This window comes from Lepidochelys olivacea (assembly GCF_965140295.1).
Source record: "Lepidochelys olivacea isolate rLepOli2 genome assembly, chromosome: 10".
Taxonomy (NCBI): domain Eukaryota; kingdom Metazoa; phylum Chordata; order Testudines; family Cheloniidae; genus Lepidochelys; species Lepidochelys olivacea.
Window position 1 is genome coordinate 62,814,493 of NC_140420.1, and position 26,395 is coordinate 62,840,887.

The following is a 26,395-nucleotide window of genomic DNA, read 5'->3' on the forward strand; positions in this document are numbered from 1 at the left end:
AGGAGAGAAAAGGAAAGGAGAGTATGTATGTGAGGATACATCATACACTTGTGAACAATTAAGTAAGTTACCATTAAATCATGGGTCAGTGTTAAGTGTAAACCAGGAAAAATAGCGCTCAGCTCAGTGCCAGCTAACTGCAGAATGCTCAACACACTTTGTCCTGGTCGATATTATTAAGCTGTGGTCAGCATTATCTCACTTATAATCATATTCAAATTTTTTTTAAACAGAGAAACCCAGAAAACCACACAGAAGTTGGAAAAACTTAAAAAAATTATTAGCATTTCTCTTCATTGATCTGCTTTCTCTTAAATGAAACAAAAGAATTTATTTGAGTTGGCAAGCACCTTGGCATTTACCAGAGGAGCCTTCATCTGGCTTATTTTTAACTCTATAGTTTGTTTTTAAAAAAGATCCAGCTGCCAGATCACAGCTGAAGAACTACTAATTTAACTGGCATTTTTATTTTTGCTTTGGTGATGAGCCTTAGTGAAATCCAGGGCAAAAGCAATCTTTCATCCAGCATGAAAGTCTCAGACCTATATAAGTACCCTCTGTTCTCCCAAAACAGGCTGGCAAGGAAGGACCAAAGACCTGACCAGCCTGTTGTCAGCTATTAGCAATAGACTTAACTTTGCCTCTTACTTCTGATGCATTTCCACCTCCTTTAATTATCTGCTCTAAGAGGATTTGTTCTGCTGACTAAGCCACTGCATGGGCCTCTCAGCAAGAGCGTAGAGCAGCTGGACACTCCAGGTGATCACAGAACCAGGCCTTTCTCAGACTACTACTTTCCACCAAAATAAACCAGACATGTCCATAAAGCACTCTTTTCTACACAGAACTCCTGGAGGTCTACAGCAATGAAATACCATACTCGATTTAGACTTGGCATCAGATTCTCCACAGAGTGTCTTACTTATGGGTGTAAAACGCTCACATTCTGAGGTGGTAGTATTTTTACACTCACATTACGATGTGAGGCAGTGGAGAATCAGCCCACACTGACAGAGTAATGGGCTTCTGACTGAATTTGGTTAGCAATTTCTAATCATTTCACACCCACTCTTCTCATCCAATTTCAGAATGACTACTTACCATAGTTCATTTCAAAGTCTCCTCCTCCCACTCTCCATCCTAAGCAAAAAGAGGTCATACAGGGGTCCAGCACACCAAGATGACAGTTTGAACTCAGGACACAATTTGTCTTTGCTAAAACACTTTACACTTGCTAGCCCCAAATGGCCATTTGTCTGCCATGTTCAGCTTGTTGCTCCATCATTTGAGGAGCTCTGCAGATGGGACTGAACAACCCTCTACAGGAGAAGGGTGGAAATATTTGGGAGAATGGCTAAGGCTGCAGCATCAACCCCATGTTAGTTCTCACCACATACACATTATAAAGTGTTGCCTATTTGACATGCAATTACAAAAGGGCTAGATGCCTAGCGCCTAACAATTTGTAAAACAATGGCCTCATTTGTGCCATGTTGAGGGTACATCATGCCAGAACTGCAGGTAGGACTAGCTTTCAGGCTGCATACTCTAGTCAATCTAGCCAATTTTGCTGTCTCATGCATGTGGGGCAGACCTGGCTTAATTTCTTCCCTGTGCCTTGTGGCATATTGTGCACCTCAGGGAGAACAGGATAGACACCTCTGGTGATAGGGCAGGACATGAGGGGCCCCTTCCTTCCCCACCACGTGACCTATTTATGTATGTGGAACAGGAGGGCATAATCTGATCCTGTATAAGCAGGGCTCCAAGCAGTGGCCAAAAGAGAAAGGGTACCTTGAAAATTTGCTGGTACTCTTGGAACATTACACACATAACCATGCTGTTTTGCCGCTGTATGCTGCCAATGAAAGCAGTAATGCTTATTTATAAATTAAAGATCTTCACCCACAATAACTGAATTTTCATCAATTGGATTATAGAAGTTACTGCTCACCTGCCTCCAAACATTATAGTCTCAGTACATCACATTTGTGACCTTCATACATTTAATATTACAGGATACTGCTACAGTAGGAGTTCCAGGAATATACCACCTAGGACTTGTTTCCACTACCAAGTTAAGTTTTGTTTTGTATGTGGGCAACACTCAAGTCATCACAGGCTGAGTGTGCAACAGAAACCATTTAAAACTGGGGGCAGGCACACGGGCCACAATATAAATGGTGACATCTACCTAAGTTACAATGCAGCAGGTAATTCTCATTGTACAAGTAGTGAAACAAGAGTCATTTTTTGCTGGCCATGTTTTATTTGTCTTTCTTTAAAGAGGGGAGCCAATAATACAGTATCCCAAAAAAACAAAAACAAAACAAAAAAGAAGGTAAAACAAATTTCCAGAAGACCGAGATGCTACATGCTACATTTAACCTAATTTTATTCATGCTTGTTTTGGGGGTGGGAATTATTCAGTAAAAACATACAGTAAAAGCAAAATGTCTCACCATATATAACTTTTAACCTACAATAATAATGTACCTTAATTATTTCCATGCAGACAACTAACATTACAAAATTTTTTTTAAAATGAACACAATTAAGACTTCTAGGAGCATTTTATGATAAAGCAATTCCTAATTTTTGTAGAGAGATCAAGCACCCCCACATTACAAATTCCTATACACAGTGAGGGCTTTACGTGAAATGAAAACTTTAAAAAAAAAATGTATTGGACAGCCTCAGAATAAGCCAATGTTATTATATATTCAGCTATGTAGGCAATAAACCATAGTGCTAAACAAAAACCTTATCTGCCAAGTAACTTCAAAAATTAAGTTGACGTTCTGTAATTACAGAAAACATATTTATTTGTTAAAATAAATAAAAGTGCCACATATTAACACTTCACTATAAAGAATGCATACCAGAACATTTATAAATATTGAATGATTTTTCAGGAAAAATAGCTACTATAATAATGCTGGCTAAAGAGAAGTGCATATGAGAAGCACTATGGGTGGTTAATGTTTTGCCACATACTGCTGTTACCTTGAGGTAGATAACACATGCGTACCAAATTCTGCATTCATTTTCAGTTGCTGCTGGTATCATGTGTCTAAGAAATGTATACAGTATGAAAAACTAATACACGAATGAAAAAATGTTTCAGGGAAAAAATAGATATTTTCATGCAATTATGTACAGTCTCACTGTGTAAATTTCAAGGCAAGATTCTTTTTTCTGCAAAACATGGACAACTGTTTTACTGACAGAATGTTTTTACTTGGTTTAGTGCATTTTTTTGTTTCCTCCTACATTTTGCATTATTCTGCTCTATTCTTTAATTTTGTGTGCAAACGACATGCCAGTTTAAAAACAAAAAACTAACTCATGTATAGAAAGTAATTCTGGGATTGTAAAAATGATGGTAAACAGAACGCTAATGAAATCCATACCAAAATTACACCATCTGATTCAAGTAAAAAAATTACTTACACTAGTAATAAAAAAAAAAGACAAACATCTCATGAAGAATACAAAAAAATGTCTGCTGAGTGTTTTAGTTTAGATGTTTCAGAATGCTGCTGTATGTCTTATGGGGAATTTGGGGAGATGATTTCATAGCAGAAGGTGTTAATGTGGCCTGAATTGATTTAAGTGGTGAACCAACAGGACTGTGAAACTGAGGGATACCTATAGCCTCTAACTGCTTGTTAAAGAGAAACTCCCCACTGTTACTAAGAAAGCTCTCTTCTCTTTCCTTCTCCCCAAGCTTTCCATCTTCTACTGGCTCAGTTTCTAGCATTTCTGTATCTTCTTTCTTACTAAAGAACTTGTCCAAATAACTGGTGTAAGTATTTTCTTTCTCAATTTGTTCATCCTTCCTGACTTCACAACAAAACTGGTCTATGAGGAAGCACTCCTCCCCTCCACTTACAAACTGGCTATCCCAAGAAGTTTGGTACAGAGCTTCCAACTGTGCCAAGTTGGCCATTCCTTTTTCCTGTTTCTCTCTGCTTACTGACTTTGATATTAAGGCTTTCAATTCCAGTTGGGACACTGAGCTATTCAAGTCATTTAATTTATCAACATCAGTAGACTCATGTTGTAAACTAAGTTGAATGGTTCCTGCTATAAATGAATCAAAGTCAAACCCTTGATTCTTCTCCCTTTCTTTTTCAACAAGCTGCTGTGATGCTTCCTCAAGAGCTATCTGAGCTTTCACCAATCCATTCCTTTCACATTTTGACTTGCCTTTCTTATCAGACTTCTCTTTACTCTGCTCCTTCCAGTTAGAAAGATCTATAATAAGCTTGGGCTCATAGTAATGGTTAACTTCACTATCTCGCCAAACTAAGTTATCTAGGTATGAAGATGACCTCATTTTGTAATTACAAGTGTGGCTACATTCCAGATCACAGTACTTGTTTTCATGGTGATCAGGATATTGCCAGCAAGGCTCAGTAGAGAAGTGCGTGTCAAAAGCAGGATCCTCCAGATACTTTTCACGATCTCCATCCAAATATTTGCGAGGATCTACTTGCACTTCTTCCTCATCAGTGACATCAGAAAGAGCCCTTGGATCACGCTGAACTTCATCAGCTTCAAAGTTATTATGAATAGGCCAGTCATGATCTGAAAACTGACTTTCATGGTATCTGTAATCATTAATTTCCTAGAGTTAGTGAATGAAAATAAACCTTCTTGATTACAAATTATCCCAGACAAAATGAGCAAGGGCTAGGAATACCGCTAGACCATTTACAATTCAACATATGCAAGTTATTTTCTTAACTGAACTGGGCTGTATCTGTATTTTAGATTTTTAAATGCATCCTGAATATGGTAATTTATACATGCATGTCTTTAATCATTTTAAATACCAGAATATAAATCACTAAAATATGAGATTTAACCCAAATTAAGAATCCCCCCCCACCCCCAAAATATTCTTCTATCAGAAATGCTATTTTAAGTAAAGATATTTTTAAATATGACGATTGCAATTCTATGCCTTTACTAGTGTATTTACTGAATGCAGAATATGGAAAATCTGCATTCCTGACCAATTTGTCTTATTGAAGAAAGTTAAAAAAAAATTAATCTTAAAAGCCTAGCAGACTGAAAAATAGACATACATCACCATATCCAAGTCAGTCTTTGTTGTGCTTTGTATTGCAGCGGACAATTATAAAGCGCATAAAGACTAATTACAGAGACAAGCTGTGGGAAAATTCTTATCCTCAAGTTAATTTAGAAAAATCAATTAAAATGCAATTGGGGTTCCTGGGAAGGTGAAGTGGGAAGGAGGAGGAAAAAACTTCTCACCATGGGAATACTTATCCCTGCTTTCTGCAGAGTTCTACTGCTCTTTAAGTGATATGTTCATAGCATCTCAAATATAGCCTCTTACTTTAGATTTAAGGAAGATGTCATGATTCAGAAGCACAAGACAATTCATTAATATCTAAACATCATTTGGAATAAATTTACCTTTCCCAATTATAAATATGGCTGTGACTTTCATCCATGAGCAGAATATCATCAACCTCATCTTCAATGTGAAAAGGATGACTTGAAATGGGCTCATCCGTTGGAAAGGAGTAAATGCTCATATAAGGATGGGACAAAGCTTCTTCTGCTGTCAATCGATCCATGGGACTAAATGTCAAAATTTGCTCCAGGAAGTCCAGTGCTGTAGAGAGTAAAACCACAACAGTGATCAGTAATTAGAAGCTGAAAATCTTTATTCCTGAAACAATTACACTTGGGGATTATAAACCCAGTGCTTTATTTTACATGTGTAGGTCTATGTCAAAGACTGCTGAAAACATTGAGACTTAAAGGTACAGAATGATTTTAAGACAAAAGCAACCAGGTGATAAAATCAATCTGGACAAAAATCCATACTGTAACCTAAATCCCCTCAAGGGCTGCACAGGCAGGGAGAGGCACCTCTCCCCCAGCTCCAGTACAGGTCCAGAGCTGCTGTGGCCAGGGAGAGGCATCTCTCGCCTGGCCCCCGCCCCGGAGCTGCCACAGCTGGGGAGAGACGCCTCTCCCTCGGCCTGCTGCTGCAAGAGAGGGCGGGGGAAGTCTGTCCTCTCTCCCCACCGCAGCCCCAGGGCAGCCTGCACCCCAACCTCATCATCCCGAGCCCCACCACAGAGCTCACATCCCCAGCACCCCAACCCTGTGTCCCAGGCCTGAGCCATCTCCTGTACCCCAAACCCCTCATCCCCAGACCCACCCAGAGCCCACACCCCCACCGAGAGCCCTCACCCCCCCCCCCGAGCCCCACCACAGAGCTCACATCCCCAGCACCCCAACCCTGTGTCCCAGGCCTGAGCCATCTCCTGTACCCCAAACCCCTCATCCCCAGACCCACCCAGAGCCCACACCCCCACCGAGAGCCCTCACCCCCCCCCCCCACTCCAACCCTCTGCCCCAGCCCTGAGACCCCTCCCACACGCCAAACCCCTTGGTCCCACCCCCACCACACATCACCTCCATATTGGTGCACATAAAATTCATTCCGCACATAGATGTAAAAAATTAGAGGGAACATTGACTAACTATACATCTGGAAAGGCAGAATACAGCAGTAAATGGTGATTTTAAAAAGAGAATTTCTTATTAGTTGTAAGTTAGTCGAGTTAGCATGGTCTAAACCAAGTTAGCAAGTGCCACTGACCTACTCAGGAATGGTCAAAAAAAGATTCAAAATGTTTTGTTCAAGCAGGAATACTTGAACCAAAACTTTTCAATTTTGACAAAATAGTGCCTCAAATGTTTTCAGAACAATTACTGTATACTCCTGAACCAATTACATCATTCACATGCCTTTAGAAGACTAACATCTCAATAACCCTCTCCCCACCTCTGCATTATTTGAATTGTCACAGAGATGCCCCCTTTCTTCGGCTCCCTGCAAAGAAAGCCATGTAACATTTCTCTAGGACTGACTAAGTGATACAAGATTCTCCATTTCTCACAAGGACTGGAAACAACTGCCTCCATAAAGTTCCTATTCTGGAGAATGACCAAGAGTCAAACATGTGACATCATATATAGTATCAATCCTGCCATCCACGAAAACATGCTTAGTACATAACCAAGTTGGTGCCAAAAACATTCACTGTAAAGTTGTCTGCTATGATTTTTAAAATTTTTAATTTACAGGGACTAAAATTAGATTTTTTTCAGAATCACTTACCTTCAGGACTGATGCCTGGAAGCAGCTGTGTTAAAGGTTTGTGCGGCTCAGTCATATCATTTCTAATGTAAACTGGGATTACACTGAGAAGCTCCTGACGGTCCTCCTCATGCACAACAGGAATTGACTCTAAAATCAGCTGCATCTGTTCAAGTTCATGTGCACCTAAATGTTAAGCAGACAAGACAAAAAGTCAGTTATGTTCCAAACAACTTTCTTTAATTTCTGACAAACACATGAGCTCAAAAGTAGTTTAGTACACTTAGAAGGAATTAGTGTAGTATGGCTAGATGTTAGCATATTATGCCTTACAGGGTCTTAAATTTCTGTACATCGAACTCCAAGAATAGGTCTCACCACTTGTCTTTTGGCTAATATCCTGCCCCCTCCAGCTGTTCCATTTTGCTTACTCAATAGTTCATTCAATATCTGGAGCACTTTAGGTTCCATGCTCCTCTAGAACAGTGACAATTCATCTCACTTTTATTTACTTTAACGTAATTCACAGACCCATCAATTGATCCCTTTGCAGTACAATTCGGATCTGAAATCTTGCAGTAATGTCAGGAATACTATTACAACATATCAATATCAGTTGATTAAAAAAAAGTGTTCCACGTAAAATTTGTACGAATATTGTATTTTATTTTTGAAGTGCAGTATTAACATTTAAAATACTTAATGAAGTGTACTTATGCATATTAAAAAGGCAACCATGCAACACTTCCTTTAAGAAGACTATTCAAAAACCAAGACTATAAATATGGGACAGCAGGCATAAAGAGATGCATTAAACACAAAACACTTACTAAATTAGAAGGGAGTTTTTCCATTGATCAGCTGGCCATGACTGTGAGGACGATGACAATAAGCCCCTAGCAGGAACCATTCAGTGGTGGGGTGGCCTCCCTGCGGCCAGGCCCAGGGACTCATCCTCCTCACGGTCCTGGCCAGGATCTCTGCTCTGCTCTGCCCTGCCAGGACTGACTGTAGCTTCCCTCCTGCCCCTTGCACCTTCATAGTTTGGGTCAGGTGTCAGCAACACCCTGGCTGTGCAGGGAGCCTTCTGTTGTCATGGGAGTGGGCAAGCAGGTCCTAGCAGGACAGATCAGACACTCCCACCCAGGACTGCAAGACCCATGCTGTAAGGGAGGCTGCCCCATTGCTGAATGGCTCCTATGCAGGACAGCCCCCACACACTCCCAGCTGATGAGCGAGCGAGCAGATCTGCAGAGGACACCCTGCACTGATGCAGTGCCGTTGACACCTGATCCCTTTAGGCACAAGACTGCTGACCAGGACTGCAAGGAGGAGGAGAACCCCAACAGGAACCAATCAGCAGCAGGGTGGCCTCCCCTGCTGCAAGGGACTCATCCTAATAATCCCAGTCGGGGACCTCTGTTCTCCCATGAAAGGGCCGCAGCTTTCCCTGCACCTTGCCCCTTCAGGAATTGGGTGTCACTGGCTCTGCAGCAGTGCAGGGTGCTCCCTGCAGCTTTGCTGTGATGGCCTCACTCGTCAACCAGGAGTGTGGCAACGGGAGCTGACCCCAACCAGGAACTGTTCAACAGTGGGGTGGCCTGCCCTGTGGTTGCAGACTTGTCCTCCTCCTTGCAATCTTGGCTAGGGGTCTTGCTGCACTGAAGTGGGATGACTGCAGCAGCCACCCTGCATGTTGTGCCATGATGTCGAGGGTCCCTTGACCATGCAGGGAGCTAGTCCCACTGTCAGTGCTGGGAGGGAGCCCATTGCAGCCCCACTGTTAGAACTGGTCGTAACTGCTGCAGCCTCACCGAGCTGTGGTTACCACAGCAACATCTTCACAAAATGACTCTTGGGCATGGTAAGTTCCCATGGTAACAAGGCAGCTTCCTGAAGCACAGTTACCTAAACCAAAATTTGAGCCCCACCCATATTTACGGTTTCTGGCATTGCATTTCACTATGGAGATTGGGGGGAGGGGGAGACTGAAGTGACAGATTTATTTAAATCAAATCACAAGCACTTCTTGTGGAGTTGCGTTAGCTTATTTAAATATATACATGCTTAACTGTCCTTAAATTTGTATATATACAAAAAACGTAGCTTTTGGAAATTAGTTTCTGAATTCTTCGGTTAGGCTGTACTTCACTTGCCTGGGCTGACGAGTAGCAGCTGCTTTAGTTTCTCTCTCTCAGTCTATTTAAGAATCTGCTTAAGAAAATTTAAAATATCTTCTCTTTTCTCATTCAAGATGAACTACTTATTGTTTAAATATTTGCTTGGAAATGTGAATGTGTAACTGCTATTAAAAATATATTACTTCTGTATTTTATACTACTCTTAAAATGCCTTCTAAAAATTCCTTTATAGTTATAATCAACTTTTTTCCCCAAGCCCCAAGTATTCTGAGGTCTACTATTTCCTCTTTCATTGAAGTTGCATTCCAATAAGCAGGATTCTGAGGATAACTTGAAAGCACAGACAGGCAACGAACATTATAAACCTCAAAAGAACAGTGTTCCAATCAGAAAAGTCAATTAATATATGTCTTGATATTAACATGTTAAATACCTCTCTTTTCCCCTCCTCCCACCTATCTAAAGACATTAAAAGTTTACCTCTCTCTTATTCAGGAAGCTAAGATGATACTAAATTAGCTTCCCGAGCAAGGATTTAGTAGGAGTTTTTTCTAGTTGCTTCTTTACCTGATATCGCATGTAAACAGACATGCTGAACTTGGGATTTTCCCTATGAGGGCTGAATCACAACTTAAAAGTCTGGATGATGGATAATTAATGTTTCCAGATATACAGGCTTACAACTCTACCTTCTGTGATTTACTCAATTTTTTTTAAACTGACACCACACATGAAGAAAGGATGTACAAGTATCCTACTTGGTGGCAAAACAAGAGACACTCAAATATGCATTTGTATAGCCTGTGGCCACAGGATGCATTAGATACAAGAATCCTACACCTGCTGACAAAACTGCATAGAGTTAGAAAGAAAAGTCTTTACCAAGCAATTAGGGCCAGATTTTCAAGCTCAGCTGCTTCCCCTTCAGACACCTAAATGAAGTGACCAAACTGTCAAAAGTGCTCAGCTGCCAACAATTTTCCGTTGAGAACAATTAGCTCTCAAAAATGTGGCCCCAATTGTGGGTACTAAGCACTTTTGGAAGTTCGTCTTGTAGTGGTTTTAGTTTGGACATTTCTGTATTAGAGAGAGAAAAACTGCATAAGCCCTCACAGCACAAGCAATTTCATAAGATGTACTTTGCAATACTATACAGCACACACTCTTTCCAGCTACAGTGACATTTTGCCATTAGAAGTCATTGGCTTTTCTAGGAAACCACCTTTTAGCAGAGCACAAACAGACAACAGCATTAAGCTCTCCTTAATGCACCGAACTCTGTACATCACCAACATAAGTGCATCCTATATTTTTTTGTTATACCTAGCAAACGTGAAAGAGCTCTGCAAGTACTTCTGTCAAACTCCTATTAAATATGAGCTTCAAAGCATCCTCACGAAGCAAGTCTCCTTATACAACTATCCACACATATCCTTGTCAACAGCCCAGCCTAACTCACTTTCCCTGTAAGATACATTGCTGCAGCTACCATGCCTTTAACACACAAAATTAAGCTGTACTGTAGCATTTAAGAGAGAGAGATTAAAGCTTGGCTGCTTTGCAAGTACATTTTTTAGCCCACTCTTTTCACATAATAAAATAAACGTCTGGATTAATACTCAATCTTGATATTTAAAATCAAATCCGGCCAAGATAAAGAACAAGTCTCAGTCTATGGGCGTAGCAGAGAATGTAATAGTGAATCTGTCTGTAATGGGAGGGCATGATCTCCAACCCATGTCTAGAGGGCAAAACAGAAGTGAGCAGCTGGAAAACCCCTCTATGAAGGGTAGAGTAGATTGAGCTTGCCAGTCCATAGTGAGATCCTGGAGGAGGAAAGCATGATACAAAAGCCAAAATGCAAGACACTGTCATCTAGCCAAGAGGAGTGGGGAAGAGGTAGGGTGTTCTGAAGCGAAGTAGAGTCGTTTGGCCCATATGCGATGGTCAGTACGTAGAATGTGGATGGAGGCAAGAAGTGGTTTGCGGCCCATAGGGAAGATGTAAATAAGTTAAGGTGGACAGATAAAGTGAAGTGGAGGCCGTTTATAATCCATAGGTGGTAAGTGTTTTGAGGCCAGGTTAAGGCGGAAATTGAAACTACAAATATAGATGGTTTGTCCTTTCATTTTTCAAGAAAAATTGAACAAACAAGATGTAAAATTAAGCTACCATTATGAAAGACATCAAGACAATACACGGCTTTATGCTTTTATTTATGTAATAATTCTGACATAGGAAAGGGCAAGAGCATAATCCTAGGATCAATGTATATTAAAAATGTAATCTAAATGCTAGTGATGTAACATTGCTACTAAAGTATTTTTAGATTACATTTTTAATATAAGGAGATTCTATGTTTGTGCTATATTAGAACTGAATCAATGCACCCATAGCACCAAATTTCAGGACTTTTTGTTACTGACTAGCATTCTTTCCATCAGAGCCATCTAACATTTCTTTCAATCAATCATTCTCAATAAGCTAGCAGCACATTATATTTCTATTTTTAGAGTATTAAACATTTTGATACTAAGAGACACTTCAGTACTCTTCAGTACTAAAAGACACTTCTCAGTGCTCACTGGAAGATTTCATACATCTACTAATTCCAGGACAAACTTCTGGAGAGAGGCAGATCTCTATGTACCTTCAAGTTCCTAGTGATTTTCAAAGATAGGGTACCCAATCAACGGCATTTTAAAGGGCAAAATGCTCTCATCTTAACTTTTATATTGATGCCTGAAGTTAGGAATTTCCTTGCAGCGATTTTTTTTTTTTTTTTTTAAGTGTATGGAAACAGTGTCGTCACACTCCCAACTCAAAGAACTGAATGGATTTTGCTTCTACTGTTGTGAGACCTGTATTTCATTCATTGTACATGTGTTAGTTATACCGGCAGAAGTTAGTGTAGTTCTCAGGGAAAGTAAAAGTTTGCATCCCATGTGATTGAAAACATTAATGGAGGTTACAAATTTTGCTGGGACAACCACAAACTCATAAAGGGACATATCCTACCCTAAACAATGTCCTTTCTGCACCAACGGAGCACCAGAAGTGGGCTATAAATAAGGTTACGTTTTAGTCACGGGTATTATTAGTATAAGTCATGGACAGTAAACAAACATTCACAGCCCATGACCTGTCCATGACTTTTACTACATACCCTTGACTAAAACTTGGGGTGGGGGCAGCTTCGGGGGGCCATACCAGGGGGCACCACAGGTGCTGTGAAGGGGGGACCGTGCGCGCCCGCCACGTGTGCTGGGGCGGGGGGGGAGGGGAGGCGGCGGCCAGTGGCACCACTGGTGCTCGGGGGAAAGGGAGGCAGAAAGAGGGTTGGCGAGGCTGGGACAGGCTCTCTTCCCCGCTCCTGAGCTCCACGTGCTGCCTCCGCTCCGCTCCGCGCCCCAGTTCTGCAGCTCCCATCGGCTAGGAGCTGCGGGGGTGGTGCCTCCCGGCAGAGGCAGCCCGTGGAGCTAGGAGGAGCTGAGAGAGGGGCGTTCCTCTCACCTTTCTGGGGAGCCCCCCCCCAGGTAAGCACCTCCCCACGCCCCAGCCCTGAGCTCTCCCCAAACTCCTGCTGCTGGGGAGTGGGGGGGCGAGAGCCCCAGCAGCAGCCGGTGTGCCTGGGTGAATGACAATCAGTACGCTACCAACCTGCAAAGAGGGTTTTCCCAGTCAGCATTTCAGCAAAGATGCAACCTGCAGCCCACATGTCAATGGCTTTAGTGTAGTTGTTAGGAGAAAGTAAGAGACGGGGTGATCTGTACCATTTAGTAACCAATCCCTCAGAAAGATGGCCCTAAGGAAGAAAAAAGAAAATGCAAGTAAAATTTCCTCAAGACAAAAAATTATTTTAATCCAAGCCTCCAGAGATAAGGACAATATTAGACCATTTGACCACATATATTATCCTACCTGTTACATTTAGTGTACCACACATACCAATACTGTATATTTTATAAGCACACTAAACAAGTTTAAATACTGTTTGCAATGAGCTCCAAGTTTGATCTTGAAAGGGCTATTTTACAGCAATCTTTAAAACAGTTAAGTACAATGGTGATTGTATTTAATCAATCAATCACTTGCAACTTGATTTGCATAAATCAGTATGATATTATTTTATTAGTCAAATTAGGTATAGCTCCTAAAAGTTCCTTATTTCCAAATGTCAAGTTAATAGAGATAACAAATCCCTTCTGAAACATGAAACAACAAACAGGAAGATCACACTACTACTACTAAAGCCCAGTGAGTAGTCACATTTGTACACTGGGGATGCACAGATATTTTAAAGGTTTCAGAGTAACAGCCGTGTTAGTCTGTATTCGCAAAAAGAAAAGGAGTACTTGTGGCACCTTAGAGACTAACCAATTTATCTGAGTAGCTCATGAAAGCTTATGCTCAAATAAATTGGTTAGTCTCTAAGGTGCCACAAGGACTCCTTTTCTTTTTGAGATATTTTAAAGTAATCTAAAGTTCCTGTAATTCTACATCTATGCGTTGCTCTTAAATCCTAAACTGTGCATTTGTTCATCTAAATACTGCTTTTACAAACACCCAGAGTTAAATTCTCTTCCTGGTTACGTGCATGCAATCTCCCCTTGGAAGCAAACAAATTATCTGAGGGCAGAACAAGCCCCCCAAAATATTAAATTTATAAGGATTTTTTAAAAAGCAGCACTCTCATCCACTGCATTTGCCAAAATTTTAAACACTGCAACCCTAGATTAATTTACTTGTAACTTGCCATGGGAGAGAGAGTTAACTAAAGTAGCAAGCTCAGAACTTTCAAAAGGCCTGATGAGACACAAAGCCATGAGAGGTGAAAATCTCAATGTTTTGGGGCTGAAGGCAAGACATTCATGGTACGCTAGCAGCCATTAATGCCTACCTATGGAGATAATGACATTTTAACTTAGGCTATGTCTACACTAGCACTTTCATCAAAATTTTTGTCACTCAGAGGTGTGAAAAAACCACCCCCCTCAATGACAAAAAAGTTTTAAGGACAATAGCGCCAGCGTGGACAGCGCTTCATCAGTGGAAGCCGCACTCCCGGAGACAAAGCTACCACCCCTTGTTGGAGGTGGCTATATTAAGTCTCTGGGAGACAGCTACACAGAGCGGCTACACAGCACAACTTACAATGGTGCAGCTGCGCTGTTGAAAGGTACGCAGTGTAGACATAGCCTTACTCTGCCAGTGTTCTTAGCCAAACAGCAAATGCTGCAACTTTGTAAAATACTGTGAGGGAAAGTTAGTTACCAATCCAGGATAGGCCTAAGAAACTTTCCACTTTCACCAACCCTGCCATCAAGCACTTATATTATAATGATGAATACTATTAAAGTATCTAGACAAAGAGAGACCATTCTAAGACGGATAGGCTATCGGGATATCACTTTTTAAAAAGTGAATCCATCTCTTCACAAACCTTATGGGAATAATGAGGATCCATGATCCGTGCAAGACCAAAGTCGCCAATCTTCAGCACCAAGTCTTCAGTATTAATGAAAAGATTAGCTGGTTTGAGATCTCTGTGCAGAACATTTGCAGAGTGAATATACTTGAGCCCACGTAGCAGCTGGTACATGAAAAGCCTGGCATGTTCTTCCAGTAAAGGGCCCTGCTCTAACAGGTTAGCCAGATCCGTCTCCATGTACTCTTGAACAATGTAAACACAGTTCAGTTCCGTGAGGGAGCCCACATCATCCGTTAACTGGCTTCCATTGGGACCAAGAATTTCAAATACTTTCACAATGTTATCATGGTCAAGTCTTCTAATAATTTTAATCTCACGTAGAGCATGTTTAACACTCTGAGGATCTGTGAGGACAATTTTCTTGACAGCCACTCTTTTATCACAGTCATTATCGACAGCAGAAAAAACTAAGCCATTTCCACCACAGCCCAGTGGTTTCAAGTCCATATACCGAGAGCCCAGATCAAAACCATGAATGTTCATGAGACTTTCAAACTTTTCTGCCATTTTGAAATTCTTCAAGTTTCTTTTTCCTCTTAAGCTACCAAGCTTCTGTAAATACGTAGACACTCTTTCACTGGTATCTGAAGGAAAGATCTTACAGAAAGGGAGAAGAAAAACTTGGCTTTGACTGCAATATGGTTTTTTGACACTCTCATTGCATTATTAGCCAACCAGGCCTGTTGTGTCCCCTTAAATTTAGAGCCGACAAACGCTATAACTCAAACTGAGCATAAGATAGAAAGATTGCAGCATTCATAGTTCAAGAAAGGTGCAGAATCTCTGCAGACATTAAAGAAAATACTCACAAGAAACTCAAACGAAATGAAATGACATACTATGCACTCAGCTCTACCATGCAACTGGGTAACATTTAACAAAAATGTGAATAAATATGCACGTAATAGACTTCTATTAACATCCTCCTCCTCACAGTGCAGATACATTCAGTGTTGGACTGGTCCTGAGCAGCGTCATTCTATGGTGCTGGTAAGCACTATGTTTTTTCTTCCTTTTCTTCCTCCTTTGTTTACAGTCTAGTTAAACAGGAAACTGGCGGATCTTGATTTACAAAAGACGCCTTCTGTTAATGATCAGGTGGCTCCAGCTCACCACAATCACAATCAAAGCTACCATCCATTTTATTCCGTGACAACCTGGAGGGGAAATTAAAAAAAAAAAAAAGGAGAGAGAAAGAAAATAGGTCAGCATTTCTATACAAAAAAACCCTTTTAGACTGCTTCAGACAAGTTGTAGGTCATTATTTGAGCACATCACCTGTAACCTCAAAAAAGAAAACCACCGTAATTACAGAACTAGAAATAATGCATACTTTTTATGCTCTTTGAGGATGAAGTGACATTAACCACCAACCTGCTGCCTCTGAATAACTTTCCTCTGTTGCCACTAATATATTAGATATGCAGACAAAGAGAGCTACTGGATTTGAATAACGAAGGAAGCATGGTATAAATCTTGACAATTCTCCGAGATTTCTTTCTGTTGTAGAGAGGTCAGTAGCAAGAATTTCATTATAATATTCTGCTGCTCCTCATTCAAAATGGTGAAAAAAATCACGTTTGTATACAATTTTTATATATATGGTCTAGCCCAGGGATTCTCAAACTGTGGGTCCCCCATCCTGCGGTCGTGTAGTAATTTTTGTTGTCCAAAGTGGGTCACGGTGCAAGAAAGTTTGAGAACCACTGGTCTAAGCCTAATGTGATTTTTAAAGGAAAGTTTAAGGAAAACCAGTTCAGCCATTCTTGAGTTGAATGAGAGCCTTCGGCTTTTTATAAATAACTTATTTGAAACTTCAAACTTGGCATTCAATGAGGAATGCTTTACAAAGTTTACACAATACACATCTGGCTACAAAGCAACGATACTCAGACTGAGGCTCCCAAGCCTCAAGTCCCATCTCCCCCCCCCACCCCCCCGCTGAGCCCCAAGCACCCAAACTTCCATCCCACTGAGGCCCACCCCCCCAGCATCCAGACTCCCTGCCTATCCCTTACACCTGCATCCTGACCCCCACCCCCGCACCCAGGCCACTCCCTGACAAGCCCCAACCAGCTGCACCCCAGATCCTCATCCCACCAAGCTCCATTTCCCCTAAACCCGGACCGCCACTCCACTGAGCCCCACTTTCCCCCCTCCATCACTGAGCCCCCCAGACCCTACCTGCCGAGTCCCATCCCTCCACACCCAGACCCCTCCTGCTGAGCTCCAACCACCTTCACCTAGACCCCCCTGCAGACTCCCATTCCCCCTGCACCCAGAACCCCACAACGTGCCCCTGTGCATAGATCCCCCCCGCACCCAGACCCCTCACCAAGCCATCCACACTCAGACTGCCCCACACAGAACCCTCTCACCCCATAACTGGATCCCTCCACAAAGACCTTGCGCACTTGGTTCCTGCTGGGCTGAGCTTGCTTGCCCCACATCTGGATCGGGGGCCAGAGCTGGACTTGCGTGTGAGACACTGTCTCTCTTGCTTACTATCTTGGCACACCTAGGGTGGAGGGGCAGGGCCTCAGAGTGTTTCTGGGACATGCCTAGCCCTTGTGGTGTGTCAGGTCAGGTGCAGCCTCACTGCTGAATCTGTGCCTTGGCGTGGGGCAGGCTGCAGGGTGATCTCCCACCTCAGTGCAGCCAGTGGCCTGTGTTCCCCACTGCCATACTGGAACATCCACATTTATTGAGAAATAAAAGATGTAGAATTTTAAAATATCATGCACAGATTTAATTTATTTATTTTGTGCAGAATTCCCTCGGGAGTATCCCTTACTCGTTTGTATCATTTGCCTTTTTGGAATGTGTGATCATTGGATGATATTCATGTTTCTTGCGATCTCATAATGTATCGGATCTCTTACAGCCGTTGAAATTTCTGTTTGACATGATATTCATATATAGAGATATGGTGAACTGGAACGGGGGAGCCAGGGGCCATGGCCGTATCACTTTTTCCTGCTTTAAGGGCGAGTGAAGGGGGGGAGGGAGTGGAGAGGAGAGGAGCAAGTGGTGGGCACCAGGAGCCTTGGGGAGGAAGAGGCCACAGTCCGGGGATGGTAGCCCCCCCGACTTCTATAGAGCTCCTGGAGCTTGCATAGCCCCCCAAACTAAACTCTCCCATTATGCCTTTGCCTGGCAAGCATAATGGGCCCGGTGTGGACAGCATCATTGGCAACCCAGTACTGAGCATTAAAGGCACTACAACTGCTGAACTGAATGTGTTAGAAGTAGGGCTGTCAATTAATCGCAGTTAACTCCTGTGATTAACTCAAAACAATTATTTGCAATTAATAGCACTGTTAAACAATAGAATACCAACTGAAATTTATTAAATATTTCTGGATGTTTTTCTACATTTTCATATATATTGATTTCAACTACGACACAAAATACAAAGTGTCCAGTGCTCACTTTATATTATTTTATTACAAATATTTGTACTGTAAAAAATGATAAATAGTATTTTTCAATTCACCTCATACAAGTGCTGTAGTGCAATCTCTTTATCATGGAAGTGCAACTTACAAATGTAGATTTTTTTTTGGTTACATAACTACACTCAAAAAACCACAAAACAATGTAAAACTTTACAGCCTACAAGTCCACTCAGTCCTACTTCATGTTCAGCCAATCACTAAGACAAACAAGTTTGTTTACATTTATGGAACATAATGCTGCCCGCTTCTTATTTACAATGTCGCCTGAAAGTGAGAATAGGTATTTGCATAGCACTTTTGTAGCCAGCGTTGCAAGGTATTTACGTGCCAGATATGCTAAACATTCATATGCCCCATAATGACGACACTCATTAAAAAAATGTGATAATTAAATTTCTGACTGAACTTCTTGGGGGAGAATTGTATGTCTCCTGCTCTGTTTTACCCACATTCTGCCATATATTTCATGTTATGGCAGTCTCGGATGATGACCCAGCACATGCTGTTCATTTTAAGAACACTTTCACTGCAAATTTGACAAAATGCAAAGAAGGTACCAATGTAAGATTTCTAAAGATAGCTACAGCACTCGACCCAAAGTTTAAGAATCTGAAGTGCCTTCCAAAATCTGAGAGGGATGAGGTGTGGTGCAAGCTTTCAGAAGACTTAAAAGAGCAACACTCCAATGCAGAAACTACACACCCCGACTCACCAAAAAAGAAAATCGACCTTCTGCTGGGGTCATCCGATTCAGATGATGAAAATGAATATGCGTCAGTCCACACTGCTTTGGATCGTTATCAAGCAGAACACATTATAGGCATGGACGCATGTCCTCTGGAATGGTGGTTGAAGCATGAAGGGACATATGAATTTTTAGCGCATCTGGCGCGTAAATATCTTGTGATGCCAGCAACAACAGTGCCATGCAAACACCTGTTGTCACTTTCAGGTGACATTGTAAACAAGAAGTGGGCAGCATTAGCTCCTTCTAATGTACCCAAACTTGTTTGAGTGATTGGCTGAACAAAAAGTAGGACTGAGTGGACTTGTAGGCTCTAAAGTTTTACATTGTTTTGTTTTTGAGTGCAGTTATTTTTTTGTACATAATTCAACAAGTTCAACTTTGCACTACATTATTTGTATTAGGTGAATTGCAAAATACTATTTCTTTTGTTTTGTTTTAGTGCAAATATTTGTAATCAAAAATAATATAAACTGAGCACTATACACTTTGTATTCTGTGTGGTAACTGAAATCAATATATTTGAAAACGTAGAAAACACCCAAAAATATTTAAATAAATGATATTCTATTATCTTTTAAATTGCGTGATTAATTTTTTTAATCGCTTGACAGCCCTAGTAAGAAGGTATTTATATACTGATTCAGTTGAATTTTTTGAGGGTGGTAGGCTACTTTTTGATGACATATTGTATGGTGTCTGAGTGTAGCCTTAAAATTATTTTAGGGAGTTCTGAGGAAGCTTATTTGAGCAACCTTAACCATAAGCAGATTAAGTGTTTTTTAGGGGCTCATTATAAATTGAATGGAATACCGAGAAATCATTCAAGCAATATGTATAATCAACTCACTAAATTTGACCTGCCGTATGTAAAATTTCTGAACACTTGTTCTTGTGCCCCAAAGCCCATTTTTAGTTTATAACTGAAGTTATTACCTAAATATATGAGGACCTTTCCTATGGAGAGGACACCTTTTACATGTAGGAAATATGTTACATTCTAGTATTAATTGGCCTAAGGTACAGTCAGCTACCATCAAGCTGTTCCTAACACCTTGATTGTTAATTCAATTTCAATTTACCTTATAGGAATTATTTTATTACTGGCCTACATCCACAGACAGTCATTTGCAACGACAACATCATTTTGTCAACAGGCAATTCATCTACACAATCTAGCAGAAAAATTGCAGTCAGATTACTCCCTGCAAACCAATTGAACCCACTGAGAGTTACCTTTCCTTCAAATATTTCTAAAATTGTTATGGAAGGATCATTTTTGAAACTTTAATTCATTCAAATCTTTCATTAACTCAAGATCATCTACATATGTACTTCTAAAATTTTATTATTTCTATTCTTTAGGGTCTTCTTTTTTCCCCATAAGTAACACCATTGTCATTTCACGGTTCTGATTTTTTCTATGTGCCGGCAATAGACTCTCTCTCAAACTCTGTTTGATACTGCGTCCAGAGTCCATACTTTAATATGTTTCACTGAAAAGGACTGGAATAGGAAAGAAGACACTTGGTCAGTCCTTTAGCTAGGAAATAGAGGTAGCAAGCAAAATCTGCTTATCTTCCCATCATCATTTCAGGGTTTGCACGGAAGTGACAACACTAATGAAAGTCAAAAAGCAGCAAAGACAGCTGTATTAACTTTGTGAAAAGGAAGTTGCAGTCCCCATTCCTTCTCTCCCCAAGTCTCATCCCTAATCCCATTAAAAATGGCTTTTTATTTATTTAATATCAGGTCATGCAATATCCTTCCTCTGCATGACATATTAAGCCAATTTTCATTAGAACTCTGTCAAAATGAAAACAAAAGGAGATATAAGTTGGGCTAGTTAGAAAGGAAGTATGGAAAAACACTAGAGAGTTAAACACTAGTACACAGACTTCCTCTGATCACTGGCAAGTCACTAGACTTTCTAGGCCTCAGTTCCCCATCTGTAAAATGGGAACAGAAGTATTTCCCTACATCATAAAGTACTGGGAGGATAACTGATAAAAGATAAAGATTGCGAGGCATTCAGATACAACAGCAATGGGAGCCACGGAAGCACTTCAGATAAGTAGATATACAAGCATTCAACCATTTGAAAAGTGTCTTGCAGTTAGTGTGCCTTAATACAGTTCTTTTGTAGGAACTAACTCACTGGACTACCATGTTATAACACCACTGCAGATGTAGGACAAAGAGGGTTAACTGCCCATGTCACCTTGAATGGTCTCTTAACAGCATGTTAACTCCTTATGCTAAACAATCTGTTCAACCTTGTATAGAGCTGTGACACCCTGGGTACCTTATCCCGGATGTGAAGAGGAGATTATGTAAACTCAAAAGCAGGTCCGTTTCCCCAACAGCAGCGAGTCCAATAAAAGATATTACCTCACCCATTTTGCCTCTCTAATATCGTGGGACCAATATGGCTACAACAACAGTGTAAAATAGGTTATAAGTCAGTTTATTCACCCTAGTCCACAATGTGAAAAACTATACGGTGGCTTCTAATAATGTGGTGGAGATACTCAAGGTCTCTATTCACCACCTAAACAAAGCTCACACCAATGAGTAAGAGGAAGATGAGCCACAATTCTGACTATAATAAAGTTTTCAGCAAACAAAAATCTAAAAAATTTGCCCTTAATCATTAATTCCCCATTATCTTTTCTCTGTACCTACACATCTTCTACCTAGAAGGTAAATACATTGAGGGCTAGCTTAATAGCTTTTTGAATAGTACAGCACTGCGCTCAAATTCTGTAATGTCCTCACTGCTACCACCTCTTGGATTAGCTCAGGGTAAAAGCTGGTAGTTGCAAGATATTCTCTTTCAGGAATCCAGCTTTCATCATACTTTTGCCTCCTCTAGTGGCTGGTTAAGCAGCAACACTGCATAACAACTGTTTTCCCAGACAAGTTAATAAGTACAGTGTTTATGATTGCTACTAAGACCACAATAGTTTTATTGGACCATAAGAAGTGAAGGGGAGGAAAAAAGATTAAAGTTGGGTTTAAAGTCATTATTGTATGCTCCTGTCAGAATGAAGAGACAAAAAGTTATCTGGAACTTCTTATTAAGCCTTTCCCATGCCAACCTCAAAGTAACCTCACATGATGACGCAAGTTGTTTTTTCTCCGAACTGTAACAAATTTACAGTGTCAATTGTGCCTTTTATGTTTTTACACATAAAGTTGAAGTGTTCAAACTTGCCAAGAATGACATTTATTAAACACAAGACAGTCAACTCTGGATCTTATATACAATACAAGACCTACATTTTGAAGAGCCAGTCCAATTCCCTGTCTTGGGACTCCATATAAAAGGATAAATATAAAAAAGATTGCTTTTCATGTAGCTATCTGTCGCTACTAATTCTTTTTCAAGTTGTGACACAGATACACTGAACAGATATACATATTAGAGAATGCAGCATGTATAACAGATATCTTCCTGCTAAATATAGTGTAGGATAGTGCACTCCATTTGTAAGTATCACTGATGTAAGAATCAATCGCATATAGCGATCAAAACCACTGGAACAAAATTATTCCTATTCTAACCTATACTCTGCTTGCAAGAATCAACTGCTCATAATAATCAAATCATCCAAGACAGATGTGATTCCTATAAAAGGAGTACATTGTATAAGAGTCTAAGGACCAGATTTTGCCCCATTACATATATTGAATAGTATAGTACTCAGAGTAGCAGCTGTCAGTCTGTATTCGCAAAAAGAAAAAGAGTACTTGTGGCACCTTAGAGACTAACCAATTTATTTGAGCATAAGCTTTCGTGAGCTACAGCTCACTTCATCGGATACACAGTACTGTAGTTTTCAGTTAGACTATTTGTGATACCAGGTACTATTCAAGGTGATCACACTAAGCAGGACTCTTACAACTCCACACCCTCCCCCTGTCGTCCCCCCCCGAATAAATTTCAAATAAATGAACGAAGGGATTACCATCTTTGTACAGCCATGTTTTAAAGGAAGGTCAGTTCTGACCAAACAAAACTGCTCTTTTCATAAGTCACTGCCAGACATCTTCCTTGAAATTGTCAGCCCAGCAAAACATTAACACAAGCAACATCACAAAGCTTAATTCAGTTTGCAAGAGACCTTTCAAATATCACAATTTCTCCCCAACTGCACACTACATCAATCTTTACATTTAAATATAATAAATGCTACAGACAATAAGACACTACTGTAAAGTATTACACTAGACATTTGGGCTTTTTCCCCCCAGGGCTCCCAGTTACTAAAAAAAAAACAGCTAATTTTAATTATGTAATCGTTTAGTTACAGCTAGAGTAGTTACGCATTGGGAAAATACAAGACTAAGTAAGAGACGCTAAAGAAAACTATTACACAACCTGATATGCCCTGTCCCTTAAACTATAAAAGATGCGGTGCACATCTATATTTTTTTTAGATCAGCCACGTTGCAGTCAGTAGGCAGAGTGAGTCATAATGGAATTGCTGTTTTTCTAAACCCTCCTACTTACTCCCTACAGTTTAGGGAACTATATGCTGAGAGTCTGCAGATGTTACTATTAGTTTATTCTCAAAACTAATGGACAGATGAAAAAGAAAAATGCTTTATTTTATTTATTTATTTATTTACACAAACACACACCAATATTTAGAGGCTCCATTATTGTAATTTCATGCAATAGTCAATATTTCACACACAGAAGCTTCATTTGGTAAACTCTGATAACAGCAACTTTGCAAGGTGGCTGTAAATTCATTGCATCACCAGGATATGATTTTCGACCAGAGTCTCAAGAATAAATATAAAAAGACTGATCACAAGAGCATATATTCAGTCAGGCTTCTGGCTGCTAATCTAAATTCCAACTGTAGTTTCCACTATCCTTTTTCAAAAAGTATCAGATTGTATTACTGCTCCCACCTAAAGTCTATTTATATTTCCAATTATCAACCACCACTTTCTGGAATTTATAGCTAGATTAAAAGACTTGTTTCATACAATAAAAATACAATACATTATTTGCTCGTGGTAGCACCTAGCATAAATGTTTGCACTGGCTCGATCACAACCGTTGTTCACAACAGTTAATTTAACCACAACAAAGTTGATCAAAAATAATACTGTATTAACGTAACAAAAAATATTTTCACCATTCACAGTTGCTTTAAACATTACTGTATTTTGCCAGTTTGACCAACTGTGCCCATTTTATTAATAAATTCACAATCATGCAAAATGTGTTCTTTTGTTCTGTAATTTAACTACTTATAAACAAATCAAAAAACTTCTTTCCCCTCACAGGAAGAAAAGGAGTACTTCATCGGATGAAGTGAGCTGTACCTCACGAAAGCTTATGCTCAAATAAATTTGTTAGTCTCTAAGGTGCCACAAGTACTCCTTTTCGCAGATACAGACTAACATAGCTGCTACTCTGAAATCCTTCCCCTCACAGGGTCATCTAAGGTCCCCTGGGAAGATCCATGAACACTTATCTCAAGACTGTACCTGCCATCATCCTAATAACTGGAGAGGACTCCTTTTAAATGAGTGATGGTCAGAGGTACCAGAAGGATTTCCTCAGCTAACAAAAGGTACAAGGCACTGTTAACTTTGGAAGCAGAAGACGGTAGGCAAAATCCTAGTCCCACTGCTGAAACAAATGGACTTACATTGACTTCTCCAGAGCCAGGATTTCACCTCTAGGATGTAATGTCCCAAATGGTAGTACAAAGCACTATGACACAAGTCTGGCCCCTCAAAGTTACCAACTGCAGGCCAAAGCCTCTGTAGTCTATTTTAATTTTAAAAGAAAAGATAAGCCACCAAGAAACTATACATTTTAGTTCACATTTGTTTATTTTTTTATTTACTCAACTGCTCCTTTCAAAGAACATTAACAAGGAAAACTATCATTTCCCTAATGGATTGCATTTTTGTACCTGTTGAACAACCCACCCACTCCGTTTCCATGAGCGGAAGATAAGACTGTGTTAAAAAGAAGACACTATACATAGACGCACAGCATTGCAATCTGGTGGGTCCCCAAAAGGGAGACAATTCCAGCTACCAGTAGCAGTATTTCTGCCCCATTCTATTGGCTCTCTGCCGAGACTGAAACATGTTAAGATAGGTGCCAAAAGTAATGTTCAAAAGACAATTCAGCACTGACCTTATACCCACCACCTATTACACCTGACTTGATATTTGACAAGCGATCCTGCCAGCGAGCCACCACAGCACAAAAGAGGTATCTACCTTCAAATGTCCTTCGATTCATTTGCAGGCAGAGACAAAGCCCTACCATTACACAGCTTCTTCCATCTCAAGGGCCCCCAAAGCGCACTACGAACTCAGTAGCAACACAGGGCTCCGTCTCTAAGGCAGCCAGCTCCGGGCTGGAGCCCGGCCGCTGTCTAACAGCGCACCCTGGGCTCCGGCCAGGCGGCGGGTGCGGAGCGCCCTGGGGGCTCGGCGCAGCGGGGACAGCCCCGGTTACAGCCCGCCAACTCTTCCCGTAACGGTGCAGTTGTCTCACCCGCTGCCCACATGGAGGGAAGAGCGAGGCGCAGCCTGGAGGAAGAGCCCAGGGCGGGCTGCGGGTGCCCTGTGGCCGGGGTCGCCCCCCAGCCCGCGGGCGGCAGCCGAGCCAGGCTTCCCCCAGCGCTCAGCCGCAGAGGAAAAGCCCCCTCCCGGGGGTGGCAGCCCGGAGCCGGGCAGCCACGCCGCCTCAGCCCGGTGGGGACTGGGCCACGTCTCCCCGCCCCATGGGCGCCGCATAACCCCGCGCGGGGCGCGCCCGCCAGGGGTGAGGGGAGCTGGGCGGCCGCGTCCCCTCCGCACGCGGGGCAGCCCGGGCGGCCTGACCTACGCCAGGGCCGGCTGCAGCCCTGCCCGGGAGGGGCATGTGCCCGCCGCACTGCGGAGGCTCCCGGCCCAGGCCCGCGAGCCCGGCAGCGGGGGAGATCCCGGGCAGCGGGGAGGGAACAAAGCGCCTTTGTGCGGCCAGGCCCCGCGCGGCGCGCACTGCGGCCTGGCCTGGCCTCGCCCGCCCGCCCGCCGGCCGGCCGGCCACACTCACGGGGCTGCCCAGGCTCATTGAGGGGCTGCGCTACACAGGCTCCTGGACCGCCCGGCCCTAACGGCGGGCTCCGCTCCGGCTCCGGTCCCCGGCTGCCTCGCTACCGCTCCAGCCGCCGCCATGTAACCCGGCTCCAAGGGTAGAGAGGGGCGGGCGCCGGCTGGCCCCGCCTTCGTGGAGCGAGGGGCGGGGCCCAGGCGGCAGCTCCGCCTCGCGGGGAGGGGGCGGAGCCGGCGCGAATTCGGAGCGGGGGGACGTTGCGGGAGCGAGGGAGGGGGCAAGGCCTAGTGAGGGGCTGCAGGAGGGAAGGGCGCGGGCATAGA

General features: G+C 41.9%; 1 protein-coding gene across 1 annotated transcript; it reads right to left on the reverse strand.

Moving 5' to 3' along the window:
- Positions 1-2,260: 2,260 nt before the first annotated feature.
- Positions 2,261-26,227, reverse strand: MAPK6 (mitogen-activated protein kinase 6). The gene is made up of 6 exons (XM_084640809.1): positions 26,073-26,227; positions 14,738-15,942; positions 12,955-13,099; positions 7,175-7,339; positions 5,452-5,653; positions 2,261-4,616 (listed from the first exon to the last, which is right to left on the reverse strand). Exons 2-6 carry the CDS (start codon positions 15,290-15,292, stop codon positions 3,518-3,520), a joined length of 2,166 nt encoding a protein of 721 aa, XP_084496935.1. The 5' UTR covers positions 15,293-15,942; positions 26,073-26,227; the 3' UTR covers positions 2,261-3,517.
- Between the last annotated feature and the right edge of the window lie 168 nt (positions 26,228-26,395).